The sequence below is a fragment of the Cyrtonyx montezumae genome, unplaced genomic scaffold (assembly GCF_038088225.1).
Source record: "Cyrtonyx montezumae isolate F1298 unplaced genomic scaffold, pur_monq_1.0 scaffold_24, whole genome shotgun sequence".
NCBI lineage: Eukaryota > Metazoa > Chordata > Aves > Galliformes > Odontophoridae > Cyrtonyx > Cyrtonyx montezumae.
The window spans coordinates 9,542,526-9,569,432 of NW_027071981.1; the positions used below are offsets into that span (position 1 = coordinate 9,542,526).

At 39.4% G+C, this 26,907-nt stretch overlaps 1 protein-coding gene across 1 annotated transcript in view; it reads right to left on the bottom strand.

The window, feature by feature from the left end:
- FSHR (follicle stimulating hormone receptor) overlaps positions 1–26,907 on the bottom strand; it is a 74,654-nt gene that overhangs the window by 12,402 nt on the left and 35,345 nt on the right. Inside the window, exons 3-8 of the mRNA XM_065739411.1 lie at positions 12,242–12,316; positions 11,774–11,848; positions 5,391–5,462; positions 3,180–3,257; positions 318–386; positions 130–204 (exon numbers count right to left, since the gene is read on the bottom strand). Of these exons, the coding sequence (XP_065595483.1) occupies positions 130–204; positions 318–386; positions 3,180–3,257; positions 5,391–5,462; positions 11,774–11,848; positions 12,242–12,316 (444 nt within the window). The remainder of the gene's footprint in view (positions 1–129; positions 205–317; positions 387–3,179; positions 3,258–5,390; positions 5,463–11,773; positions 11,849–12,241; positions 12,317–26,907) is intronic.

Sequence of the window (26,907 nt, forward strand, 5' to 3'; positions counted from 1 at the left end):
ACGTTTCTACACTTCCAATTCTGAATTGCAAGATTTGGGAGATGCTGAAGTCCAGACTGGCATTCACATGTTCTTTGATCTTTTCTTTAGGCTTGATAATGAGAAAAGACAAATCTGAATATTACTTACAAGACAACAGGCCCGATGGCTCCTTGGAAGACTTCATCTGGTAAATTTTCTAAGTTGTGATTGTCACTTAGGTTTCTGGAAAACACAATATTGATTTCTAAAGCAATCAGAGATTTAAAAAATGCCTTGCAAAAGTTGCTACCTTTTAATAATTGCTTTTCAGAATAGTAAATAACAAAAATAGTTACAGCTCATCCAGGCAGGTTCCATTAAATGCATGATTCTTGATCTCCTGAATCCCATTTTTATTTAGCCATCTGCAATGGAGAAAAAAAAAAAGTGCTTTTATACAGCTTCAGGTGCAATTAAAACCACTGAAAAGGATCTCAAGCAAGAAATTATTAAATGTGTATTTAAATCATCAAATTTCTATGAATCTCAGCTGATAAGGTCCCAGTAGTTAGAGGAAGGACTTGCAGAGCACAGATATGAAGAGGGCAGACCGGCATTACCATCAGAGATGAGTTAGTTTTGAAGCAAGGGTGGAACTGATGAAGTCAGTGCTGCTCAGCCACACTGGGAAGCTCAAGGGGAGCCAGCAAAACTGGCCCAGGTTACCCCCAGCACGAGTGAGACCTCTAGACCTTTCCTGCTGTTGCTGTTCCTTATATCTACTTTCACTTTTTTCCCAAGATGCTTGCAGAGAGCTTAACCTTTGCCAAATAAAATAAAATAAAATAAAATAAAATAAAATAAAATAAAATAAATAAAATAAAATAATCCCAAGAAATAAAAAAGGATGAAACTGGTTTGCCAAACCACCTGGGAAGCAGACAGTTCTCCCTGCACCTGCTGCCTCTTCCGATTACATCAGCCCTGCTCCACATCTCCCCAGGCTCCTTCCTCTGAGAGGAGGCACAGGTAGCGAGTTGCAGGGCTTCCTGCCAAGTTCTTACTGTAGTGCATCAACTAATGAGTGTTTAATGCCATTCCATCACTTCCCTTGGTGGTTGTGAAAATTTACATTTGGGTCAGTTATGTTTATCATCTTTACGGTGTAATCTTTCATCTCATTGTGCTGCAACTCACGCTGTCTAGAAAAAGGGCACGACAAGTCTGACTGGTAGCAAAACTGGCTTGATTTAGTGACACTGTCAGTAAACACAGACACTGCAGTCCTAAATCACACTGAAAGCTGAGCGTGCAAGTGACCCACTTATCTGAGGTCTGAGGTGGTGAGCTCAGGTCATTGTGGAAATCAGTCACAGGTCGAGATGAAAGGATTACCCTTTTGACCATGGAAGGCAGATGTGCATAATTCCATGTCTTCAGTGTGTGTTAGGTCACAACAGGAAAACTGCCATCATCCCCTTTGCTTGCAATAGCACTATTAGACATGAGTGAGCAGGCACATGGGAGAGCTATGTCCCTGCTTATAGCATTCAAAATATTTATTATATTAAATTGATCTTATCCATGCAAAGTTACCAGGCTGACGTATGTGCTTTAAATCACAGTATTAGCTTGTACTGCTTTCTCTCACTGAACATGATGCAAATTCAACGAGATACTAATGTCATACAATCCTAGTTACTGTTGTCATACAGTGTGGACTGTACACTCATGTCACCTGGTAAGTTGCATTCAGTTAGCAAAGAGAGCAAACAACATTTTGCCTAAATCCCAAGGCTTTGTTATACCTCCTTCTCAACTGCTGCATGGAGAAGACTCTACTGAGACACATTCTCCCCATCCTTACTGGCTCCCTTGAATAAACTGGAAGTCTTACGATAGCAACAAGTGACACAGAGGCACAAATCAGAGCCTGGACATAAGGGTTTTTACTCACTATTCCCTGGCTGTACTGGTATGTTTAAGACCCACTTAAAATTCACCTCCTCGGTGTTGATCCACGCATAGAGCAATCTTAGATGCCATCCAAATTACTGGCTTACACACGCTGGGAGCCTGTCACAGTAAGCCTGCTAAAATTGGCTCTCCTCAAACTGTGGGGGTTCAGTTAGCCTTGGAAGTTTTGAATGCTCAACTGCTATAAGGAGGGCAAATCACACTAAAAACCTGGCATACACTGCTCATCCCTTAGTGGTACTATGGAAATAAATAAGGTTTGTGCTGTGCAGTGCTCTGACAAAACCACGTCCCATCTGGGCAGCGAATACTACAATTATAGGAGGAAAGATAAATAAGTACATTTGGGGTATCATTACTTGAATACATTTGAGATAGCTTCATGAATATCTCATGTACGTGCGCGTATATGTTTAAAAACTTCAGGGAACTTGGCATAGACAGGTTGTGGATAATTTGAGGAGAAAAAGTAGAGATAACAGCTGGGTGGCTTGTTACTGTTCTCTCTTCGAGTATGGATGGTTTGAATCTGCTTCGACAAAAATCTATCAGTGAACCAAATCACAAAAATCAAACAGTCTATAATTGTCTCTTGTGGCACGAGAGGTTAACTGCACACACAGTGGGAGGTTCTTCCAGACTGGCCACTAGCTAGGTGGAGTGAAGGCAGCCTGTTAGTAAGCACACGGTATGGTTTGATATGCCAACAGAAGAAGCCAGGTAGTTTATTAAAAAACATGACTCTTGGAGTCAAACGAGGAGTCATCTAACCACACAGCATGGAACTGCATTGTAAACTGGCCTGTATTAACATTGTCTACAAATATGCTGTATTTTCAAAACATCTACATCTATTTTGCCAGAATAACAAACGCTTCTGAATGATGTGTCTGACTGTAAATATTTATGAGTCACACTATCCCTTTGAATACAGTTTGCATCACATGAACCGTTGCTGTAGGTGGAATACATTTAACCTTGGCACTAGTAATTACAAAATTTACTCTCCCCGGTGGTTCTAAAATCAGAAGCAGAGTTAGAATACAACAAGAACAGAAAACACAACACAAATACATTATTTTTCATGGCAGTGAAACAGAATGCAGAGATTGAAGGAGTAAGGGTGAAGTCTAAAACTTCCTAATGAATTTGGAAGCCTAAACCATCCCACAGTACCCTCAACTCAGGTCTGGAGAAGGAATGAGCTGGTGAGAAGAATGAACTTGCTATGCCTTACTCACAGAACCACACTTTCAGAACTCAGGCCCGTGAATGAGTTTCTTTCAATTGTACGTATATGGATATTGTCTTGAATATCTCTGGAAAATAAAACAGAATAGAAACATCACCTTTTTGCACTTCTGTGAGACTTTCAATATGTTATGATATTTCAAACAGGGTGCTTTTTGTTGTATTCAACCTGAGGGACTCTTTAATGCAAAGGTTGACAATGTAAGATTTTAAGACATTTGACCACCTGCAGACAGCAAACTTTCCTGGTAAAAAGAGGTAGGAGCAAAACACTGCCACACTCTTGTTCTCCACTCCCAACATGCCTGCCTCCCAGACTGGTTTAAGCCATTAAAATGCACACAAGCTTGGAACTTAGAAACCTGATGTGGATGAAATCTATCACCCAGAAAATCTGTGATCCAGAAAATGCAAGTTGTGTGGCTGGGAGGCGACCGCTTCTTTCAGCCTTCCAGCCAGAAGATGAAGAGCCATTGGTCTTTTTTGGTCTGATTCAGCAAGGGACCTAAAAACCCATGAAAAAAAGAATCCCCTGATGTCAATGGGGTTGCTTATAAGCTTTGTATGTGCTTCAGAACTTGCGACACAGGACTCCTGTCAGTTCAGTTTGTTGAAGTCACGAGTATACATTTCAGTCTTTCAGCAGTTTGGACTGCTACACAAAAAGAACAGCAGATATACATTCTGTTGCTTGCTCAAAATAGACCTCAAAGAAGTTAAACAGCATTACTCATAATTTAGTCTGGGGATATGGTTGTTTTCATGCTGTTTCTGTTGGAAAGCATGGAACAAAATGAATTATCTGCAAAGCTTGAAGTTAAATGAGGTTCCAAAATTATCTCATACTGAGAGTTAAATATGGCCACAGCACTGTATTAACTAACATGTCCACCCTTCTTCACACTGAGATCAGTACAAGGAAGAATAGGGAGGGAGTGTGGCACCCATAGAACTGAAAGTTTCCCACTGCAAAAGTGAAACAACCAGGTCCTTATAAACCTCACCAACCCTCCAGGATCTGTCTTTGGGATTTAAACTGTGGGACAACTGAAGTCAGCAAGCATTTTCTTACTGAGTTTCAGCATGGCCAGGCTTTCAAACAAGCTCTATTTTGTATCAGGGCCTATTTATTCTTACAAAAAGCAAGGAATTTAACCTAAGAAAATCCATTCTTCAGTTGGACACAGTAATTCAAGTCTAGTTGAGACTGATGATAATGGTAAGCAGGGGGAAGGTTCTGTAGCTTCTCAGCCATTCACTTGATGGTTTCATGGAGCCTTGAAGAGTAGATCTCAAAATTATTTGTCAAGCGTATAACAGAAATGTATTTTGTATATTATGCATGTATACAATATAATTAAGACAATGGCAGGATTAATGTTTTAACAGACTGAAATCTTATATTCAGAGATTAGAAGATTCATAACTTTCTGGATGCCATTAATATATCTTGCCAACAAGAAGGGAGGAAACAGCTGCTTAATTCCTGTTTTTAGTTTTGCTTTTGCTTTTCATACAGTTATACTTTTTCAATCAGTAGTAACTGATTGAAAAAAAAATATTTGTCAAGATCTTTTCCACAATTTTTTTTTTCAATGTGCATTTTTTTCAAGGAAATAAAAAAGTTATATTCCTGAGAAAAAACAAAGGTTTCAGCTTTCCCACAAAATTTTACATATTTTTCTTCCTATTGGCACTGGAATTTTTCATAGAAGAATCTATTTCTTTCCCTGGGTGTTTTTCACCACCAGTGAACAACTGAGTGTGGTAGAATTTCCACTGGCTTTTGTTTTCTTTGCTGTCCATTGAAAATAGCACCAAGATCAGCAACTCTTCCCAAGCAGACCAGAGAACTGTCACCAGGTGGCAACAAATTCCCACTTCCACCAGTCAGGCTTGAATTTCAGCTGGTAAAACAGAACTAAAAGGCTGTTATCGGTCCTCGGGGACACATAGCTGTGAACTCAGAGCATCGTTAATGGAAGAGTAGTTGGCAGAGTGCAAACTACAGTGCTTTGTAGAAAGGAGTTCCAGAGAATACAGAGACCCTTTAGGCTACATTATCGTCAAATGACTACAAAACTCCAACCCAAAATGCTATCACAAAGCTAATAAGCAAGCACAAAGGGAATTGTATCTTGAAAGGTTTAGTTAGAACAGCAAGGCATTAATAAGGAGCTTATAAAATCATTAAAACTTACAGTAAAACTTTCTGGAAGGAGTGCACCTTATGGACGACAGGTAAAAACCTAAGGCCTGTGTTTGATATTAACCTAAGGAGAAAAGGAGAAATTAAGATGATTAGATCTGTTCCAGCTATGACTAATAACGTAAACTTATAAACTCAAAAGCACACTGACCTTAAAATGGAAGCTGAAAAAAAGCTGACATTAGCCATATGCATGGTGTTTGCACAGAGGAAACTTGGCCTCCTGATGTAAAAAGGTTTCTGTTAGAAGCACAAGCTGAGTTATCCCCTACACAAGTCAAGGGAGAAACCATATCTGGGATAATTATATGTTAGGGGAGCACAGCTGATAGTGCTGAATGATGATAAAAAGCTCTGCCTGGGACTGCAAAAAAAAAAGTAACAGCATTCATTTTATGTTTAATATTAACCTAGATTATTTCGGAAGAGCTTCAAACTTTCAGGTTTTATGAACTGAAATGAAACAGACAAATATGACAATCAAATCCAGAAGGACCAAAAAGGTCCATAAAATACTCATTCCCTTGCATAAGCACTCATCTGAGCTCTCTGAGGTGGTATCTGGATGTCCTCAGAGGTTCACACTGAAAAGCCAACTGGTTATCTGCCTTGTAACAAAAAGCACTGCATTATATATAGGAAAAAAAAAAAATAAAGCAGTGTAGTGAATATTCATGAAGCCAATTTGGAAACGTTGCTGAAATGTCAGTGACTGTTTTATCCCGGGAGTCAGAGTGGTCTGACATTGCATTAGCTTAAAAATCACAGCTGCCACGTTTGACCAAGAAAGCTCTAAAAAATGCCTTTGGAAAACCATTACATATAGTTAAATAGAAAGCATGATTAATGAAACAGGTAGATTTCACAAAGGCCATAATTATTTAAAGTACTTCTGCACTTGTGAAAGGAGTTAGCCAAAAAAGTTCGAACGAATAGGAGAACCTGCAAATCCACACTTACAGAATTGTAAAGTATACTCTCTAAATTGTTGGACAAGTACTGGGCTCTGTTAGAAAGCTGCCTTTCATATTAAATGAGTCATATGCCAAAATTCATGCAATTCTTTTTGAGAGCTACTAGTTAAATACAAATTTTGGCATGCCTTTCCTTCAATAGGAAAATTAAGACAAAAAACAGCTGTCAAATCGTGCGTGGCTTTTGCAGGACCAGGAGAAGATAAGAAAAGTTTTCATATCTATTATACTTTCCTGAGAAAATCTTGATCCTCTTGTTCCTGTAATGAAAGATGATGGCACTTAAACATGTTCTGTTCAGACAGTGCTCCCAGTGGTGATTTATTCCAAACATCACAAAATGTTACACTGGTCAGCAGGGCTTTTGCCTTATATGTGTGAATAAACATGTTAGGTGATGCCATAGTCCTATCTTTCCAGTAATCCCAAGGTGCTTGGGGTTTGGTTTACACTGGTGTCCAACGAGCAATGTGGGATGAAGAGCAAGACATTTTGACAAATCATAGAGTCGTAGATGATTCTGTACTGAAATAAATCTATGGGTGCGAGGTAGCGAGTGCACAGAGGCACAGAACAGTGGTTAGGAGCAGGAGAGGGTGTTCCTTTAATTAACTGCAGAAAAAGAACTGAAAAAAAACCATGCAGCTAGTCCATGGCCTAGATCTCTCTTCTCTTTTTATTCGACCAGCAAATCTACAGAGGCCTTCAAGTGGATAATCTTGTTAGAATGTAGATAATCCAATTTACTGAATAACTACTGCAGCACGGTTTTGTCAATATCTTTATCATATAACGTACACATCCTTGGTAGCCTTGCTTTAAACAAATGTCCTCTTTAATATGAGTTTTCACTGAGTTCCCCCTCGCTATATCTAAACAGCTTGGTAAGAACATGTGTTTCGAATCGCTGATGGCTGCTTTCCAAAGCATTAATTGTCTTTCTGAGAAGGCTTAGTGGAGTCAGCACTTAAAAAAAACATTGCACTGTGATCACCAGAGAACAAAAAGTCTTTCAGAAGTGAATTCCTGGAAGATTCTGGCTGCTTATTTCCAGCTATAGCAACTTCCCTGCTCTTTTCAAAACCAAGCTGGTAGGACCTACGCTGACAAAAAGTGGCACAGTTCAGTTTACTGACTTATTGTGGATGTTTCTTAAATTGCAAACACAAGGTAGGCAATTAAACACTGCCTCACTCAGGAAGCATTATTTATGTGCCTCTTAATTATGCTAGTGACTTTATGCTGCACACAGGCCTGACTACAGCAAGAGAGCCCTCTGACTCATGGGAATGGGTCTTGTAGGCTAAACTGGTTCGATAATCCATGAAGTCGAGTCTGTAATCTACAGCACACACTGCTGGGGAAGGGTCTTCAACCAGAAGGCACTCATGTGAAAGGAAGTAGTGGATCATCACTCCTTTTTATTGAAAATCCACCTCCAAGCAGAGGTTTTGTGGATGACTGCAGACAACGTGGACATCTCTGCAAGGCATGCCTACCTAAGTCAAGTATAGTTTGAATTTAGGAAGCATGCCAGGTATATGTGTGCCAAAGACCTCCAGCAAACCGGGCAGCAGGAAACGGCAGCTAGAAGCCTTTGGAGCTGTCATGCACCCTCCACAGTACAAAATATTTTGCAGATCAAACAGCTTTTCATGGCCTACATTTTGCTTCCCACCAGCAATTGAGCCATATGCCCCAAAAATTTGTCTGAAAAAAAGGTTACATTTAAATCTTTCTATTTTAAGATGAGATCACTTAATGCGGGACATTGATATATTCACTGTAAAAAAGAACCAAAAAGACATAAATTACGTACGACACTAATTTTGGCAAGAAAATAGGTTTGAAAAGTCATCACTGCATTATTAAAGAGACAATGCCACAGCTCTCCCTAGTGAGAGCCAGACAAATAATCTTGCACCGATGAAAAGGTCAGCAAGTTACCATTTTGAAGCAGTCTGTCTCTTAGGCATGTATCCAAGAAGACCAATTAACAACCCTCTTCACAGCTTCCAAATGACTGGCAGGGAAGTTTAAGGTTGCATTTTTCTAAAAGGCTTAAGAAATCCCAGAATGGTCTTCGTGAAGTATTTTTCTCTCCTTAGCATTTTTGCCATAGCAGTATCTATGATGCAAGAGGCACAGGGAGTGGGGTGAGTGGAAAATGTTATTTGTACTCAAGTTGGCACAGATAAAAGCATATTAACAGTCAGTGGCTATAACAAGACCATAAAGCTGATGAGAGGACTAACAACGTTAGCCAGAGCTTCTTGCCTGCACATAAATAAGATCTAGTGGCTATGCAAGCATTTTTGAAGCAGCACTGAGAAAGTCGTGCAAGCAACAACATCAAAGGTCATTAAACTCATGGGCTATGATGTCTAGCCTCCATCTCAGGCATTAACACTGATTAATTTGTATCCTGGTTCCTTTTGTCTTTTTTTTTTTTCCTGAAAACTGCTGGGAAATATTTATTTCCTTCTGCAGTATTTTCTGAACTGCATTTTAGCAGTTCCATCACAGTTGTGGCACTGTCACGAGGAATGAAACTACACATCTCATACAGCCAGGCTGCCACTGAGGTTGGAAACTTCAGAGAGAACAACAACAAGCTCAGCAGTAGGCATGGACCGCTGCATTAGTGACTGTACATTGAGAGTGATGTGAGTACAACATAACCCAGCATCACACTCAGTTCACCTAGAGACTCCTACGGGGACTTCAAGTTCTGCTCCAGTAACACAGGCAGGATTAGGAAAAAAGGGAACATTTCTGGTACCTCGGGGCAGGCAAAGGAATGCAGGAATCACTTCTTCAGAAATTACTTCTCAGCATTCAATCTGTTATCATTCACAGATCTGGCTGTAAGCAAGTCCAGGCTGCTGTTCCTTAGAGCATCAAACAAGTGGTATAACTCTGTCAAGACCCATCTGCATGGCTGATGTGTATAATGCGGCACAGGATAGGAGTTCCTGTGTGTCCAGGGACTGTCCTCCCTGGCCAAGGCATCTGAGAGTGAACTGCAAGTCCAGAAAATTCATACCCTACTAACTCAGCCACATCTGTCCTTCTCTGGTGGGGAACACAGCTCAGAAACTGCTGAAAATTTGTTTCAATAAAACTGCTTTGACCAGATTCCTGTGATGTTAATTGATGAAGCTTCACCAGGACAAGTGATGTGACACCCATTTATACCCACAATGGAGCTACCTCCAATCTTGTAGTTAACATGAAAGGTACATTCAGCAGCTCATACTCTAGGGATCACAATGTCTGAATTTTTTGTACTATTTACAGTCTTAAAAGAGTCTTTTTTTACCTTGTAAAATAAGGACACAAAGGGGATACAACAGAAATCTGTTAATCAAGTAAACATTGAAGACAGATTTTATCAATTTAGATTGGAGGGAAGGTTTGGAATTAAAACAAACTTGAATGAAGAGGCTGTGAATAAAACCAGAAGAAAGTTTCTAGTCACCAAATCACTGCCTTTCTGGAATAGCCTGTGCTGGAAAAGTGTGAGTAAAACTGGCTAAAGGGTAGGTGAGGGCAATGGCTACTTAGACAAGAAATCCTCTATCTTTTTAATCTGTTGCTTCTAGAGGTCATAGTAGAGCTACTGCAGATGATTTTTTATACAAAAAAATATCTCTAAACTTTTGAGTCAATGCAGAGGAGTATGGAATGATAAATGGTCAAAAGAGGGAGCATGTTTCTGACTTGAGTGGTTTTTGTAAAAATGCTCATAGTGCCATTTTACACTAATCAACAGCAATAAACAACATTTCATCTCTGATGAGGATAAAAAATCCCATATGTCTAAACTTTATGACAACCTATTGCAAAATATAAAATCTGAAGGAATATCGTAGGGATAAGGAACTCGAAACTGTGCTATAAATCATCACGAGTGGCAAACTAGATCCTCAGCTGGAGAAAATTCACACTGGTGATTGTAATTTCAATGAGCTGAGGAGATAGAATCATTCACATCAAATTGTGGTCAGTATACTTAAAATCAAAGGAAAAAGGCACTAGGTTTCTTCTTGTGAAAAAGCGGACTTAAAAGCTCTATTTCTCTACTACTAAGAGAAAATCTGTGTTGCAGTTATATGCATACAAAAGTTAAAGTTTGTTAAAGTGCTTCATGAATTTGGTGAAGCAGATACTGGTCCAAACACTGTTTAGAGAGACAATCATGCAAATCTAGTCACATATTCAGGTTTGCAGATGGTTTAAATTCTAGCATATATATCATTAAATAAACTGTGTATATCTTAAAGTCCAAATATTAAATCTTGAATCTTAAAGTTCAAATTCAAACCAATGCCTCTTTTAGCATTTCTGAACCCAGAACCTGCCAGGCATGAATGATTTTTGGAGTTTAGAACCACGTGCTGGATCACCAATCTGATTTCATCCCATCTTTAAGATGCAACTAGTCAGAAAACGATGCACTTAGGTATTCAAATGTATAAACTGTGATCAGTGAAGCTTATTGCATGAGCAAGGAGAAGAAAGCTGGGTATATGTGCTCAGCAGGATAGACATCAGAGAAATCAAGAAAATATCCTACTTGGTATATCTGCCATTTTTCAGCAAAATGCACAGTGGGAGCTAAGGTCATTAAAAACAATTACTGCTAAACAGACTTCATTGGACTTCATTTGGGTTTTGATACATAGCAGAGGATCTACCATTAGTCACGTTAAGATTACACACTAAGAGCTGTGAAAATGTTTTTGAGAAGCAGTGTATTTTAAGGATGGTCTCAGTATCACTGAATTGTAACGGCAACCCCATGGGATCTGATATGGCAACCACAGTTGTGCAAATTGCATTCTTGATGAAGCTCGCTAATAAAATAAATTTATAGCATACACCAATGCATTTGCATTCTAAAGTTTTAATCTTCTCACATCCAATGTTAATGAAAACTATTGTTATATCACTGTAATTGCTAAAGAAAAAAAAAATTTGAATGCTTAAGATCATGCACTCAAAATTTAACAGAAGACAGTCAGAGCAAAGACAGATGAGATTTTGTCCTAAAGCTCTCAGGAGGAATTTCAACCAAGACCTGCTTTTATAGTGAAAAAATAAAGGCATCGATCCTTTTCTCATCACTCAATTTCATCATGTTGCTTAGAAAAGCTCGAAGATTTTGTGTTTGGAGATCAATTTAGAATCTCCATTCATTCTCCATAGAGAATATTACCTTCAGCTTTTCTGAATATACAGACTTGAGTATGAAAACGTGAATCATCAGTAGGCAACCAGTGAGGGAAGAGTGAGCATTATCCTGTCTTAACAGTGAAGTGCTCAGCAGAACTTGAATAGAAACACATACATATAACTTAAAATTATTATAGGGTTTTCAAAGAACAAAAACTCTTACAAATATCTGAGGCTTGGAAGGTGTTGAAAAGCATCTTGATCAATCTTCATGAGGTTGTTGGCCTTCTCAATTCTTCTGCAATGGGAAAATGAAACATCAGAGGAAATATGGCAGTATTAAAATCTTAAAATATCTGTGGTTGCATCCTAGAAAATGTGTAGTTGGCCAGGGATGTAGTGGTACTGTACACAGATTTTTTTTTTCTAAGAGCAGAACTTTTCCAAATAGCAGCCTACCACAGATTAACAAACCCCACTGCCTCATGATATTGGCAGTGGTTCGAAGACAAGATCCAAACTGACAAGGGAAAGACTGTGAGAATTGGCTAAGATGATGGGAAAGACAAAGCGAGATTTCCAGTGTTCCTATATCACTATGTATTCTTCAGAACTCAGCCAAATCAAACTACTAAGTCTTTGACACTTGCCTATAATAGGCTCCTTTGAATTTAGATTGCTCATTACTTACATTTCATGTAGTTTGGGAAGGTTGGAAAACACATTTGCTTCTATGATCTCCAAGGCATCATTCTGTGAGATCTCTCTGAAAAATAATTGACAAGTCAAGATATTTCAAGCCACGTTTTCCATAAAAATGTGACGCAGAGAACAGAAAAGTGAAAATTTCAGAATGAACTTGTTCCCAGATTACAGATCAGATTTAGAAATGAGTTGGACTTCAGATAACAAAAGAGTCCTCAGAAATGCCTAGGAGCTGCCACCAAAGGGAAACTAAGGCAGTCCAGAATGGTACACCTCCTGAAGCTGAAGCCTGTATCTAAAAGCAGCATTTCTGCACCTCCTTCTGTCACCACTCCCTGCATGTGTTGGAAGGCAGTGCTAAGCCACCACTGGCTACTGTATATCTTATGTCACTGAATACCAACTGAAATTTAATGCCAGATTTTAGCTTGGTGTAGAAAACAGGAGGTGAAAGTTGACTGGAAAAGAGAAGTCTAAGAAGTTCCCAAGAAAAATGACACACCCTCAAGCTATAGGATGTGCTGCAGTATTGACCTGACGAATACTCCAGTGATTAAAATTAAGTCAACAACAGACAGATCCAAATGGAAAGGAACACAGACATCAAGAACTCTTCCATACCTTGGAGAACCCCTTTTGATCTCTTCTACATACAATGAATGTCCACTTGTAGATATAGAATCGTGGAACAAAAACGTCCAGTTTTCTATGATCAACATACCATATGCATCTCCTGATAGTCCGGAGGCATATATCTTTTCTTCCTTAATCTGTGCAGTGGCAAAGAAGTAGATCTTTAGTCTGATTCAGAGTTCAAGAATTCTGGTAAGTCGAGAGGGAATTGTTGCCGCGAAACCCATCCTGATTACACACCTTATGCTGGCAGAGATCAGGAAGAATGGAGTAAAAAATGATTATGCCAAAAGATTCACCATGGCCATTTGTTGAAATAGTGTGAAAAATGCTACTTCCCAGCCTGAGATCAGCTATGGGAAGTAAATACTGGAATGCAGGTATAACCTGATGATTCTGTGATGGCCTATTGGTTTATTCTGTTAATATAACTGTGGACATCTTTGGAATGAAACCTTGGATAAATAGATTGTAAAGTAGTTATCACTTGCTCTTGGGTATCTTGTTCTTTAGAAATTATGATAGCTCCAAACAGATTCAAACAGGCCTAAGGTAAAATAATGGATGATATTATAATCATCTGGGTACACAGTCAATATTTAAAAAATAATCACAAAGATTATTGCAAGTAATATAAAAAGTATTCCATTTTCTCTTGAGTAACAACTGAACTGTACCTGGCACATCATCTGCCCATTCAGGATAATGGCAACCTTGCAAAAAAAAAAAAAAAAAAATTGAATGTTGTTCATCTGACCTTTTCTGCTTTAAAAAAACAACTCAGTGGTCTGGCAGTTTTTATTTTAACGAGTAGTTCCCCCTCTGTATCTCAGGGCTTTTAGAGAAGTCCTGATCTCTGCTCTGGTAACTGGAGAATAAGAAAATAAAAGTAGAAGAGGTAGGGGAATGACTTGTAGCACACCATGATGGTTTTGTCCAACAGTGCTGAAGTGCCTGCTGACACATGAACATACCTCTACAAGCAATCACAAAACCCTTCAACTAGTTTCCCCCACTCTATGTAAATTACACAGCCATTGTAAGCAATGCAGTGCTGGAAAACTTCCCACTGAAGCAGACAAAGGGAAGGAGTGGAAACGCACTAAGCAGTGCTTCATTCTGGTCCCATGTCCCTGGGGGAGCTAGGATAAGAATGCAGGATCCCAAGATTCTCACTCACTGGGGAGGGATCTGGGGCTGCTTTTGGTGTGCTGCACCACGGTGAATCAACTCCCCCAAAACATTTTGTAAAGACTTTTTGCTCTTTTCCTGCTTTCTTTCAAAATAACTTGTTAGAAGGTACAGAGTGGAAGCTACTACCCGCTATGCTGTATTTATTTGACATTACAGTTCACTTGCTAGACTACAGTTTCTAAGATTTAATGACACAAAAGGTATCAAGCTTCTAAGATTTGGTTTTTCTTCTGTTCTTTTTTGGTCCACTAGCCTTATATTTATCATTTCCACAGCCTAAAATAAGGTTTCTAGGAAAAAGAATCATAGGAAAAAAACCTAAAAACGTTAAGTACCAAAAATTCCATTTAGTCAGAGGAGATTTCACACCACAAAGCAGCTCAGGACTAAATGCTGCAAATCTGTTGACTTTATACAGGCAAAAAAAAAAAAAAAAAAAGCTTATTTAGAAACCACAGTATAGTAGTGACCTCTCATGAAAGACAGGGCTCTTGGGTAATAATTTTTTATGATCCAATCTGCTAGCTAACATTGGAACAACTTGGATAATGTAGCCTTTTTTAAGGAATGATTCAAGTGCTTAGAACAGAATGTTTCTGTGTCAGGACAGTGTTTTAGCTTTCTAGGACTGTGAGATGGGTTCTGTGCTTTGTTTTGATTAGAAAATGGGGGATCTATAACTGACTGAAGTAGTGCGTGAGCAGGCCGTGACACAGTGGGAGGGTTGGAGAATACATGGTTAAGAAAGAAGTGAAAGAGAGGTAGGAATACAGGAATCTCTAAACCATTTTTAAAAGGTTGGGTTTATAAAAGAACTCAGTATTACCAGTATGGGAAGGGTTCAGATAATTAGGGAAACGACTTAATATTCATATGAATATCTCTCTTTATGAGCACAAGAGTTATTATTATTTTAAAGATGAAATATATCCAATCAGAATGATTTTGCTGTGTTGCAGCTCAGGCAAACCACTGCTGCAGCCATTGCAGTTATGATCCTCTGAAAGGGAGCAAGGGGGTCACCCATCTCATTGGTAGACACTGGCAACCCTCCTAGTGCCTGGCTTTGTTATCTCTGCTCATGGGACTTCAGGGATGAGAGAAAATGACAAGAAACTCCTGATGAATCCTGCATCTTCTGCTGAAGTCCCTGCAGGAACCCTATTGGTGATCGATTACTCATCATTGTTCCCTATAGTTTAAGTTCTTCAGAAAGGAATCAGGCTTCTGGGCCTTTTCCCAGCATAGAAGTGCTGTTTTCTAACAGAAGACCATTGCTATTCTTGGCCTTTTGGTCTCCATGTACCTGTTACAAGCTGTCACTCAGGTAAGAAGAAGAAACAGAGAATGACTTAGTTTAGAAAAGCAGTTACACACTGCAAGCAAGGAGCAGCACTACTCTGTGTTTTGTCTGCATGATTTCTGAGAACAATTTATTCCTTGGTAAAGAATGATAAAGGCATACTCTGCTCATCAAAAGCCCAAAGAATACCAAATAGCCAACCCAGCATAGTCAGACCCTCTCTAAAGGAGAGCAAATAATACCTGCAGTGGGAACTATAAACAGAAAAAGGAGACTGCTGGACAGTATTTGTGCATGAGATTTGTCTTACAGTATAAATACACATCAGTAGAGGATTGCTCATAACACGTCTCATTATATGTCATCATGAGAGAAGATGGGACTGTTATTACATTGTTTGTCCATAATGAACGATACTATTAGCTCTAGTGCTAGCTATCACAGCAAATCTAGACAGCAATTTGAGCATAATTTCTAATACATGAAACCTTCAAATAGATGCTACATAAGACAATCAGAAGCAATTTCTTAAAAAAAATAAAATCAAGCACTCCCCAAACCTCCCACTGAGACCTCAGCACAGCACAGTGCTGAAGCATCTGCTCAAGCTTAGTTTCAGGACTTGTTAGGTCACACTGAGAGTACTGTGTCCACTCTGGTTCCCCACAATTCAAAAATGATGCAGACAGACTGGAGAGGGCCACAGAGGTGTTCATGGGACTGGAAAAAATGCCCTCTGAGGAAAGACTGATGGAGTTGGGTCTTTTTACCCTGCAGAAGAGAAGGCTCTAAAGAAATCTCATCAGAGTATTGTAGCATTGAAACAGTGCCTATAGAGAGAGCAGAGGCTCTCTCTTCATAAGGAGCGACATGGAGAAGCTAAGGGGCAATGGGTACTAATTGGGTTTCACTTTTATATAAGGAAGAAATGTTTAAAGTGAAAACAACTGATCACTGAAACTGAGCAAGTAATAGATGACCTCATCTGGGCTCCCCTTTCCCACAAAAGATTTGACTTGATGATCTTCCGAGATTCATTCCAACCTGGGCTGCTCTGTGACTCAGTGATTCTAGAGAGGAAGAGGTTTAACACAGATCATGACATAGAAACTGGTCTAAGTGCACTCATGGCAGAGTACCAACTTAGAAGCAGATGACAGCAGGAGCCCCTTACACAGTGCGTGGTGACATCCGCTGCTCTCAAGCACAATAACCTCACAATATCAACAGCAGAGCGGTCAGTGACAGGGTAACCTGACTGATGAGCTCAGCTGTAGGATGCTTGTGGTTGCAGGAGGATTTATAGATATCTGCATTTCACCTCCCTGTTGACAGACTAGCAGAGGGGGCAGCCCTACAGATCAAGGTTTTCCGAGTGCTTGTTTGCTCACACAGTCATGGCACACAGTGTTAAAGATGAATTTCCCCAATCTCCAGACACATCACCCTGCTCAGCAGTGCTGAGTGCGACCCACTCCCTGCAAACAACTGCAGTTTTTCTTAAATTCTGATCCAGAGCAGGTACATGCACCTTATGCTTCCTGTGATACATCACAGACGTGCATGTTGATCTTCAAGAGTAAATTTTCTAATGTGCTGTGAATTCTTCAGAATTTTATTCACCCTACTGATGTCTTTCATGACCAGTGACACTGAAGGAATCAGGTACTACTTTCAGTGCTGGAGGCCTCCCTGAGTACTCTGTACTACAACAGTGGATCCCACCCAGGATCCATTGGGTGAACCTGCTGGGAACAGCCCGTGCTAAGTCTGAACCAAAAAGTTAAGCACGCAGCACTGGTATGCCAGTCTTGATGCAGAAGACTGAGGAGCTCTTATTTATTTTGGTCTGGTCAGAAACAGGCTAGTCTGGAATATCTGTTGGAAAATTTCTCACTACAGTGACAGCAAAATGCTACTGCATTGATTTAAACAGGTTACAAAAGAAAAGCTATTTTTCTTAAAAATATTGTAGGCTTTTGACCTTTTAAAAGTAGATGCTTGATACTTTCTCACACCACTTTCCTTCTGAGCATGAAAAACTTGTCTCCCTACTATGATTCATTGAACACCAGGCAGTTACAGGCTAATATATCTTAAAAGTTATTGGCATTTCAAGAATGGATTCAAACACTGACTCTCATCATCATCTCCGTGTTTCTCGGAAGATACACATGCACATTGTACTGACCTAAATAAGTGGGATGCCCATTTCACTAGCTGAGCATTAATACTGATTTAATACTTGGAACAAAATAGTGTATACCTGAGCATTTGAAGGAGGTTATCAGGAGGCACCAATACTGTGTCTTCCTGCCTTCTCCGAAGAGCATGGCATCATATTCTCAAATAAATCAATTCAGGCATGGGAAATACAATGCAAATTTCTCCGCAGCAGACTGAAGCAAAGGGCTTTTTATTTCTATCAGTACTTCAGCACTATGCCAACAATCCAGATGAAAGTTTGTTGAGAGTTGGGTTGTATTAAATTAATTGTCCATGTAACAGTATGACACCAGTTTCTCTAATCTGAAAAAAAAACATGCTTTTAGTCTGAGGAATTGCAGCTGATAATGACCAAACACAGCTACAGAAGCCACACTGTTGTAAGAATTGATTTTATAATGAGTACAGTTTGAGGAGATGGTTATCTCCTCATACTATAGAACTGGGGGGATGTCTTGTACTAATTTTGGCTTATTGTCAGTAACACTGAAAACGCACGGAGCCTTATAAGTCAAACAAATCATGACCGCCTCTTTGGAGGAAAGAAACGGCAACTTTCAGCAGGAAAGCAGGCTCCAGAGTCTGAAGCCAGGAGTACACGTGCTGACCTTGTACCACTATCTCTCCACTTCACATCTGGGATGGATATTTGCAATCCTGTGGCTGCTTTATTGGTCTAAAACCAAATTCCGGATCTCCACTTCTCTTTTGAGTAAGCAGTTCCAGATTCTCTCAATAGAGAAATGCTGATGTGACTCTGCTTGCTGAGGACCGGGAGTTATAGTGTCCACACGTGCAGTTTTGGAAGGTGTGAACAAGAGGGAAAATGCCTGAATAGCAGCTATAAAGCAAAAGAACCTAATGAACAATATTCACTAAGGTGTTGAGATTTAAGTTTCATATGAGATCTTCAGTATATATATTTGAAACAGTTAAAAAGAGACAGGGACCCAACCTGGACCTCTTCTGGAGGGAATAAGCCACAAGCTCTCTGTCCTCCCTACCAACACAGGATGCACAGAGAAAGAGGTTTCCATCCTGGTGCTGCACAGACACTGGGACATGCGTACCTGCTGACTGACACAACTGCTTTGAGGATAGTGGTGAAATCACTAAATTTTCCCTCTAACTATGAAAGATGTAGGGAAGGCAGAAAGACTCATCTAAATTAAAAGCACCCCTGTAGCAGCAGTAGTATGTCTTTCTCAAATACAATGAGCTTCAGAGGTGGTAAAGAAGGTGGTTGCTCAGCTGAGAAAGTGTCCTCCTTGTTCAGAAATGCTGACACAAGGATTATGTCCGCCTTGTAACTCCTTTCATGGAAATGGACTGGCAGAGTTTATTGCCACTTATCTTTTACTGCTTCTTTCCTGGCTTTGGTAGTCAGTTAATGATGAATAGTTTTACTGAGAATGACCTGGGCAGATGAGAGAGCTGCACCAGGGAAAATCACTTAGGACAGTGCCTGAATGAGGAATCTGGGAACCCTGTTCCTGAGAACACTGACTTGTACCTGACCTCAAACTCATTTTGAGCAAATATCAATAGGCAGATTGTCGTGGACTTTGGCTTCCAGGACCCTAAGTCAAGTGACGGCCTTTCCGAAGATACCATCTTGAAGAAGATATTCCCAGACTCTTCAACAGAAAGTTCTGAAGTGTTTTATGTAAGCGCATACACACAAGAAGAGATGCCTCTGAAGGACTGTTCATTATTAACTCCAGTGCATTACAGGAACAGGGGAATTCACAATATATGTACAAACAAACTTGTTAGATAGGAGGGAAAAACTGTAAAAAGAAACACTCTTAACTTCTCAGTTAAAAATGTTCTCAAGCCTTTTGAGACGACTCTGAATATCCACCAGAGCACATCACACAGTACGTCACACTCTCTTCAATGAAAGTAAATCCTCCTGACTTGATCCATCATGAGAAAGGCGTTTGCATTGCCTAATGTGAAATTCAATTATGAATACAGACATTATCTTCCAACTGCTAACATCATCTCCTGCATCTTTCAAATGTCTTCCTGAAGGGATTTAGTTGTCCCTTAGTCAATATTACAGAATCCCTGTAAAATATCTTTTTCCAGCACAGAGATTTCCTTCTGCCTCCTTTTCTGTTTGCATTCATTTGTTCCTTTCATAAAAAAAACTACTTACTATTCTTATGCTTTTTTTCTAAGGGAGGCCTTGACCCTACAATCTCTTATTCCTGAACTTTAGCTCCAGACTCAGCCAAGACTCTACTGCATAAATATGTACTCGATTGAGGCACTCAGATATAACCTACTTGGGAAAGGGATCTTTTATGCTTCCAAAGTTAAATCAAAACTTCTCTTTTTAACAGAATGCAACAGAGAATGCAAACACCAGCAAGCAGCTACTGAGTTAAAAGCTTTACAAAACAGGAGAACAGTGAGAATGACTTAGCTGATTGTGACACTGTTCCGTAAAAGAGGGGAAAAAATCATCACTAATCCCATATCTGCAGATTTTATTGAAAGATGGTAGAGATGACACAATATACAAGAACAGGAATTACATTCAGACACTAATCTTTTTTTTCCTTTCTTTAAAGCAGTTAACATCAGCAAAGAGGAACCTGATTCAATAAATCTGAAGTATTATTTGACAAATAACTGATCAGATCTGTACCATTAAACCTTCCCACCTGGGAATATTACATGCTTCCATTTGGATTTCCCTGACATAAATAACCCTTGCAAACACTACAAGACTGTACACAGGTAAGAAAGACTTAATACTGTAAAGAGGATATGTCATAAAACTCGTGAAAATCCGGTACATTAATGTATTTCAAAGTTTGTTTGTGTACATACAGAATATTCTGCTTGCTATGGGACTTTGACAAGAAGGTCCTCAAACTGGACTCAGCCCTCTGAGAAGTCTTTACTACTGATTCCTCCGATGAAGTTGCCAGAGAAATAAGGTGTAACCCCTGAGAATCCAAAGGCACTCTTGGTGCTGTGGAGTGACTGTTTTTTGTCTCCCTGGAAAGAGAAAAAAATCAAACACTATCCTGGGTTATTTCTAGCTGCAGGCAGAGGAAGAAGCTGGTGATAGAGATGATGCAGAGAACCTTATCTGAACTAGATATTCCTTCTTCATCAAGGGAAAAGTGAGGTTTCCTCCTGCCTTGCCACACAGCTTAAAGTAGGAGAGAAAAAGAATGAGGAAATGATGCTGTCCTTAAAAGCAGTAATGTCTTTTCCGTTGTAGTGCAACAGCAGTACACACTTAGGATACTGTCTCCTGTATTGATGTAAGCAAACTGGAGCAGTGTGTTTCCATATCATGTAAAACCATTTTTGTTTCCACCAAAGCATTGAAAAAAATATTAGATAGGGGAGTGGAAAAAAAAACAAACAACACCTGATGAGTTACCAGGCCTCAACAATTACTATTTGGAAAAGCTGTGTTGATGAAATACACTTAAAAAAGGAAATTGAAATTCTTAATTTCTGATTACAATCATTGCTCTAGTTGAGACTGAAAGAGGTTTAACACCCCAAGCAGAAGGCATGGAAGCCCATTAACTTTAATATATTGGACTTGTATTTACATTAGCACTCTATATTTTAGAAAAAAATGTACAGATTTTTTTTTCCTGTATTTATCTCTACATAAGTGCTGTCTGTAAAAGCCATACAGCTCAAAACACAAAGGGGCACAGAAAGACATACGTTCAAAAGCAATCCTGTGAGAGCAATTTAATTTTCAGATTTAAATGAATGCTTTGTACACGTTAAGTACCAAATTAAAAACTACAAGGTAAATTCTATATTGCTTCTAGCATCACTCTAAAGCCAAATAACGTATTTTGAATCTGGAGTATCTCATTTTCGTAGGGAAATGAGAAAACAAATATAGCAGGTATTATGGAACATTACTGTATTTCTCTCTGAAAAATCTCTCCCCTTGAAGTTAAAGACCTGTGAATGGAGACTACCAGGAAAGTTAAATTTGGTGTTTGACATGACTGCTTAGCAAGGTGTCAGATGAGGGGGTGAACGAGCCCCATTACACAGGAAAGAAAGCCTTTGATTTTCCTTTAGTTCACATTTAATAATAAGGAGGAAAGACGTTATTTCACGTTAGTGAAATCCTCCATGTATCATAAAGAAGCCACAGCACAGCCAAACCAATCCAGCCTTCCCACAGTGCCCCACAGTAGAGCTCAGACACCCACTGAAACACCAGCCCTGTCACAGAGCCATTTCAAAGTGTGACCAAAAGAGACTTCTGATTTCAACCAAGCTGCAGGAGTCATACCTTGTAGTGAATTATCATCTTCTGAGGTTACAGGCTGAGATCATCATCTCATGGTACGCTAGCCACCAACCTGCCTATGTGAAAATAAGCCATCACACATATGTGGACCGGGTATGAGAATATGTCCTAGAAATCTAGGAGTTTTGAGTCCTATTATCCTCTGCCCTTGAGTCATCCTTCTGTCCCAAGAAGCTTGTTGTGACATATTTTGTGTGGGAGAAAGGTTTGGGGATGGGGACAAACAACTTGAACTCAATTTTGCCCTAAAATTATGCATAACTCAGAAAAAAGACAAATGAAAGAACAAAATGACTGTGAAAGTGTAGTAGCAAGGAAAAAAAAAAATCTCGTTGCATACTGTATCTTCATTTGAATTGCAGAATTAATCTGAATGAATTATATTTTTTAATTTGTTTAACTATGATAATAGTCACTATGCACTAGTGGTTTTAGCAGTATTATCTCTTCATATGTATGACTCAAGTATTACCATAGCAACTTGCTTCCTAATTAGCCTTCAGTTAGTAACAATCAATATGATTAGACAAGGTCATTGCTGGAGTAAGCTCTGTAGATTTTTTAAAAGGCTACTGCTAGTCATTTAGTGGCTAGAAGAGGATGAGTTAGATCCTGGACGATCTTCTCCAAAGAATGGTTGCTACTGCTCACCTTTCAGTGAACAAAAGGAGCCATGACAAAGGATACTCCTGCCATTTACCTGACTACAGAAACCTTTTAACCCATCAGCAAGTTCACTAATTATGAAGAATGGAAGCATCCCTAGATTTGCAGACAAAAAGATGTCTTGTGATCACATTGTTGGGAATGAGGTCGACTTCACGCCATCATAAAGCAAGAATAGATATGTTGCATATCTTTGTCAGTGTCCATACATCAGAGATCAACAATTCTGTATGGAAATGCTACATGAAACCTGGAATAAGGCGAGGCTCAACAGTTCATGGGAACGGGATTTAAACACGTGCTGGGATCCCATTAGAAAATTCTCCCTCTAGTGACCTGAGTGACAATCTCTGACACGATTTGTCCCTCGTCCCGTCTGTTAACATGCTGTCGCTTACCCTGAAAGCACTGTGCCTGGCAGCACAGTTGGATGAAAACATGGTGTGCTATTCAGAGGTTCTTCGACACTGACAGATGAAGGCTCATGAAAAGCCACTCCACTTGTTAGCACTTTTAAATCTGCTACCAAGAAACACAGGCAAAAAAAAAAAAAGAATCTTATTTTTAAATAAATGGTGTGCGTCAACAGTTGTGCTGAGGCATGAGGCTGGCTGTCACAGATGGACTGTGATCTATTTACTTGCCTCTTTGTAAAAACGTGTTGCCACTTAGCTCTGCCCTATGTTCTTCTGGAGGTAACCACTCCTCTGAAGCTCAGCCCTGCACAGAGATCTGGGCTCAGAGAGAGGAAGAGCAAAGGCTGCACACAATGAAATCATTATGGAAAGGAAGTCTGGATAGTGCTGTATGACAACACTTCAAGCAAACTTTGAGGCAATCTGTCTCAACCTTCCTCTGTACAGAACGACCCAAGGAAGAAAAAAAACGTTCAAAAAAGACAGGTTTTATTAAAATATAGACTAGGATAATTAATTTTAAAGCAGAAAAACCTCAAAGGAAATCGGCTAGGTGGAAGAGAATGGAAAAGAGCTTATACACTTCTCTCCCCTTATATCCAACACCTTTGGAAAATGTTTAGAGTTCATCAGTGACTTATTCCAAGTGGCAGCAAACCCTGCCCAGACCTTGAAACCACATTCAGTATCTCTTGGAGCTGTTACTTCAGTGCAATCCCTGAGTGGCATATTTCAATACCTGACTGCACAACTCCTGCTACTTTTAGCAGCTCAAAGCTGCTATGCATTGAACGTGCTCATTAGCCTGCAAAAGAAACGTCCTACCCCACTGCCTCCAAGGAGTTCTTCTGCTGTCACTTTTCCTAAGGCGCATCATCTAATTGGGAGCAGAAGTAGTAAATAATAAAACAAATCCGTTTCTGTGGGTAATGCTCCTCCCTTCCCACAGCCCAGGTGGGAAAAACCAAAGTTTAAGAATCCAGCACAAGAAGTCTTAAAATTGCAGAAAACAAAAAATGAAAAATGTATAATCATAAAATCCCTTTCAAAATGACTGATGAGATTGACAAAAGGATTAAATATGTTATAATGAGCACCTTCATGTCATTATTACACTAGAAAGGATAAACATTGCCAGATAAAGATATAATTCTTTATACTCTTGAATAGATGAGAAAGGCAGATGTAAACAATATTTCCAAATAATAAAGAACTGTCTCACTTTAGTCCACAGATGAAATTCTGCATTGCTCCTTCTTTTAGCAGACAAAATTCACACCTCACAGGTAATGCAGAGAAACCATTCAAGGAATCTGTACTGAGCATCAGCGCTGGGCAGGTATTCACCACTATGCATTATACGCATTTCTTCTCCTCAGAATAAGATGAACAAAATATTTTTTTCTCCTTCTGGAGAATCTATTCCACAATTGTTCCAGAAACATTCTCTCTAATGTCCTTCTTCACCAATCAGCATTAGTAGTTTTCAGGGACAGGATTCTGAACTAAGAAAATCAACAGCACATTGTTATGCCCAGCTCCTAATTCTCAGTTGTCTGTATATATTCATTCATGTGTAGTTTACTCACAAGTGATATACACAAATGGTATGCATTATTTCATTAAAAAAAAAAAGTCAAGCACATATGTGGAGGTCTTCATCAAAAACACATTTCTGCTCAAGAAATACAAACACATATTCACAGTATTTTGTAAGCAAATTGTTCTTGGTTTGGTCACAAAGCAAACAGTGTGCACAATGAGTCTTTGGATTTACACCTGGGATGAATAGTGGCTAGCAGCATCTTTTATAGAAAAATAAAAATGCAGCTCACTAACAATGATGAAATGTCCAACTTCCTCTCCACTGAGCAAAACACCCATCAAACTAATGATTAAATCCACATCAATCATTTGGCATTATAGAAATAAAGGCTGTGCAATATAATTTGTCAGACAGCATCTCCTGCTTAGAAAATAAATGTCTTGACTTCATCTCACTGTTTGTTTTCCATAAACGCTGAGGTTTCTTTCAGCATTTGTAAAGCTATGGGAAGCAATTCTCCATTGCAGCATGCCAATTCCACCAGCATTATTTCTAAAATAAAAAGAAAGGCTAGATAAAATCAATAGGAGACTGTGTTTCTGAGGTCCTCCTGGAACTGAATTACCATTTCTGAACTGGTGCCAACCTTCCTCCCTTTGACAAAAAAAAAAAAACAACAACAACATTTAACAATAACAGTAAGTAAGAATAAGTATTGAAGAAAATCCCAGTATGCCAGGAACAAGGTCACACCCTTTGCACTTGCACACTGTCATAGTTGGAAATGCACATAAGATTAATAGAAAAAATAAAAAATCTGCTTTATTATGAAAAAACCCTAAACTTTTCCATAAGAATCCCTTTTTTTTTTTTCCCCAACAGCAGTAATTTTTCTAACAAATCCAGAAACTGAATGCACCTGCAATTACACAGCACATGCCTCTTGGGATATGTCTTAACCCGAATTCCAACAGACTTCCTTCAACACAGCACTGTGGTGCACCAGGAACCACAGGCCCTCACACCAGCAGGTCTGCCACAGTTGGAGGTGCTTCACAGCCAAATGAGCAACTGAAACATCTGTGCTTCTAAATGCATGCATTAGAGATCTCTTAGAATGGTTTTGATATTCCTTTTCCCACGAGATTGCGGATTTTTCCTTTTTTTTTGTAGAAAGAGGCCAAATAATTCTCTTGCAACTCCTTTACAGTTCCTTCCCTTTTTTTTTATCACGAAGATTCTTTTGATCAGCAGTCTTGATGCTTATTTCCACAGCCAAATCATGCAATGTGTGAATTCCTTCTTGCAGATCTTTCTTCTTTGCTGCTTAATGGTTTTATTTCAAATCCTGTCCTCCAGTTATAGCATTAGAACGGGCAAGAAAATCACTCCTGTTCACCTTCCCCATAATCCAGACTGTACAGACCACTCCAACATCCTCTGTCAAACATCTTCATCCAAAGTCCTGGCCTACCTCATTCTTTCTCAGTTGGAAAGTACCCATGACTGTGTTCATCTTAGTGAATATTTTCTGTGATCCCTATACTTTCAGGACTTATCACTTCCATTCAGTGTGACTTTGGACCACTAGGCTTACAACTTCTATTTAGAAATATATATTATAATCTTTAAACCTCATTTTGAGTGAATATGGTTTATTCAGAACCCATATTTAAAAAAGCATTTGTTTTTCCCACATGCATATTGCCTTAGACTTGTACAAGTCTAGAATCAGCTAGTTTCATCTGGAAACAACCTTCAAGATCATCAAGTCCAACAATCAACCCAACTTGCAGAGTCCCATCACTAAACCATGTCCTTTAGTGTCACGTGCTCACATATCTTAAATACCTCCAGGGATGGGAACTGAACCATTTCACTGGGCAACCCATTCCAGTGCTTGACTATACTCTCTATGAAGAAATTCTTCCTAACATCCAGTCTACTGGCACAACCTGAGACCATTCCTTCCCTTCTTATCATTTGTCACCTGGCTCCAATACTGAGCCCATAGAAACACCTCTTGCAACTGGCTGCCAGCCAGACTTAACTCCATCCACAGCAACCTTCTGGGCCCAGCCACCCAGCCAGTTTGCCCAGAAAATATTACATCTGTCCAAAATATGAGCATCAAATTTCTCCAGAAGAGTTTGGAAAACAGTATTGAACGCTTTGCTGAATTCCAAGTAAAAAAACCCCACATCCTCTCCCTCATCTACTGAGCAAGAGCACTCTTCTTAGAAGGAGGTCAGGTTAGACAGGCAGGACCTGCCTTTCACAGACCCCTGCAGAATGGGTCTGATCACCTGGCTGTCCCTTATGTGTTCTGTGATAGCACTCAGGATGACAAATC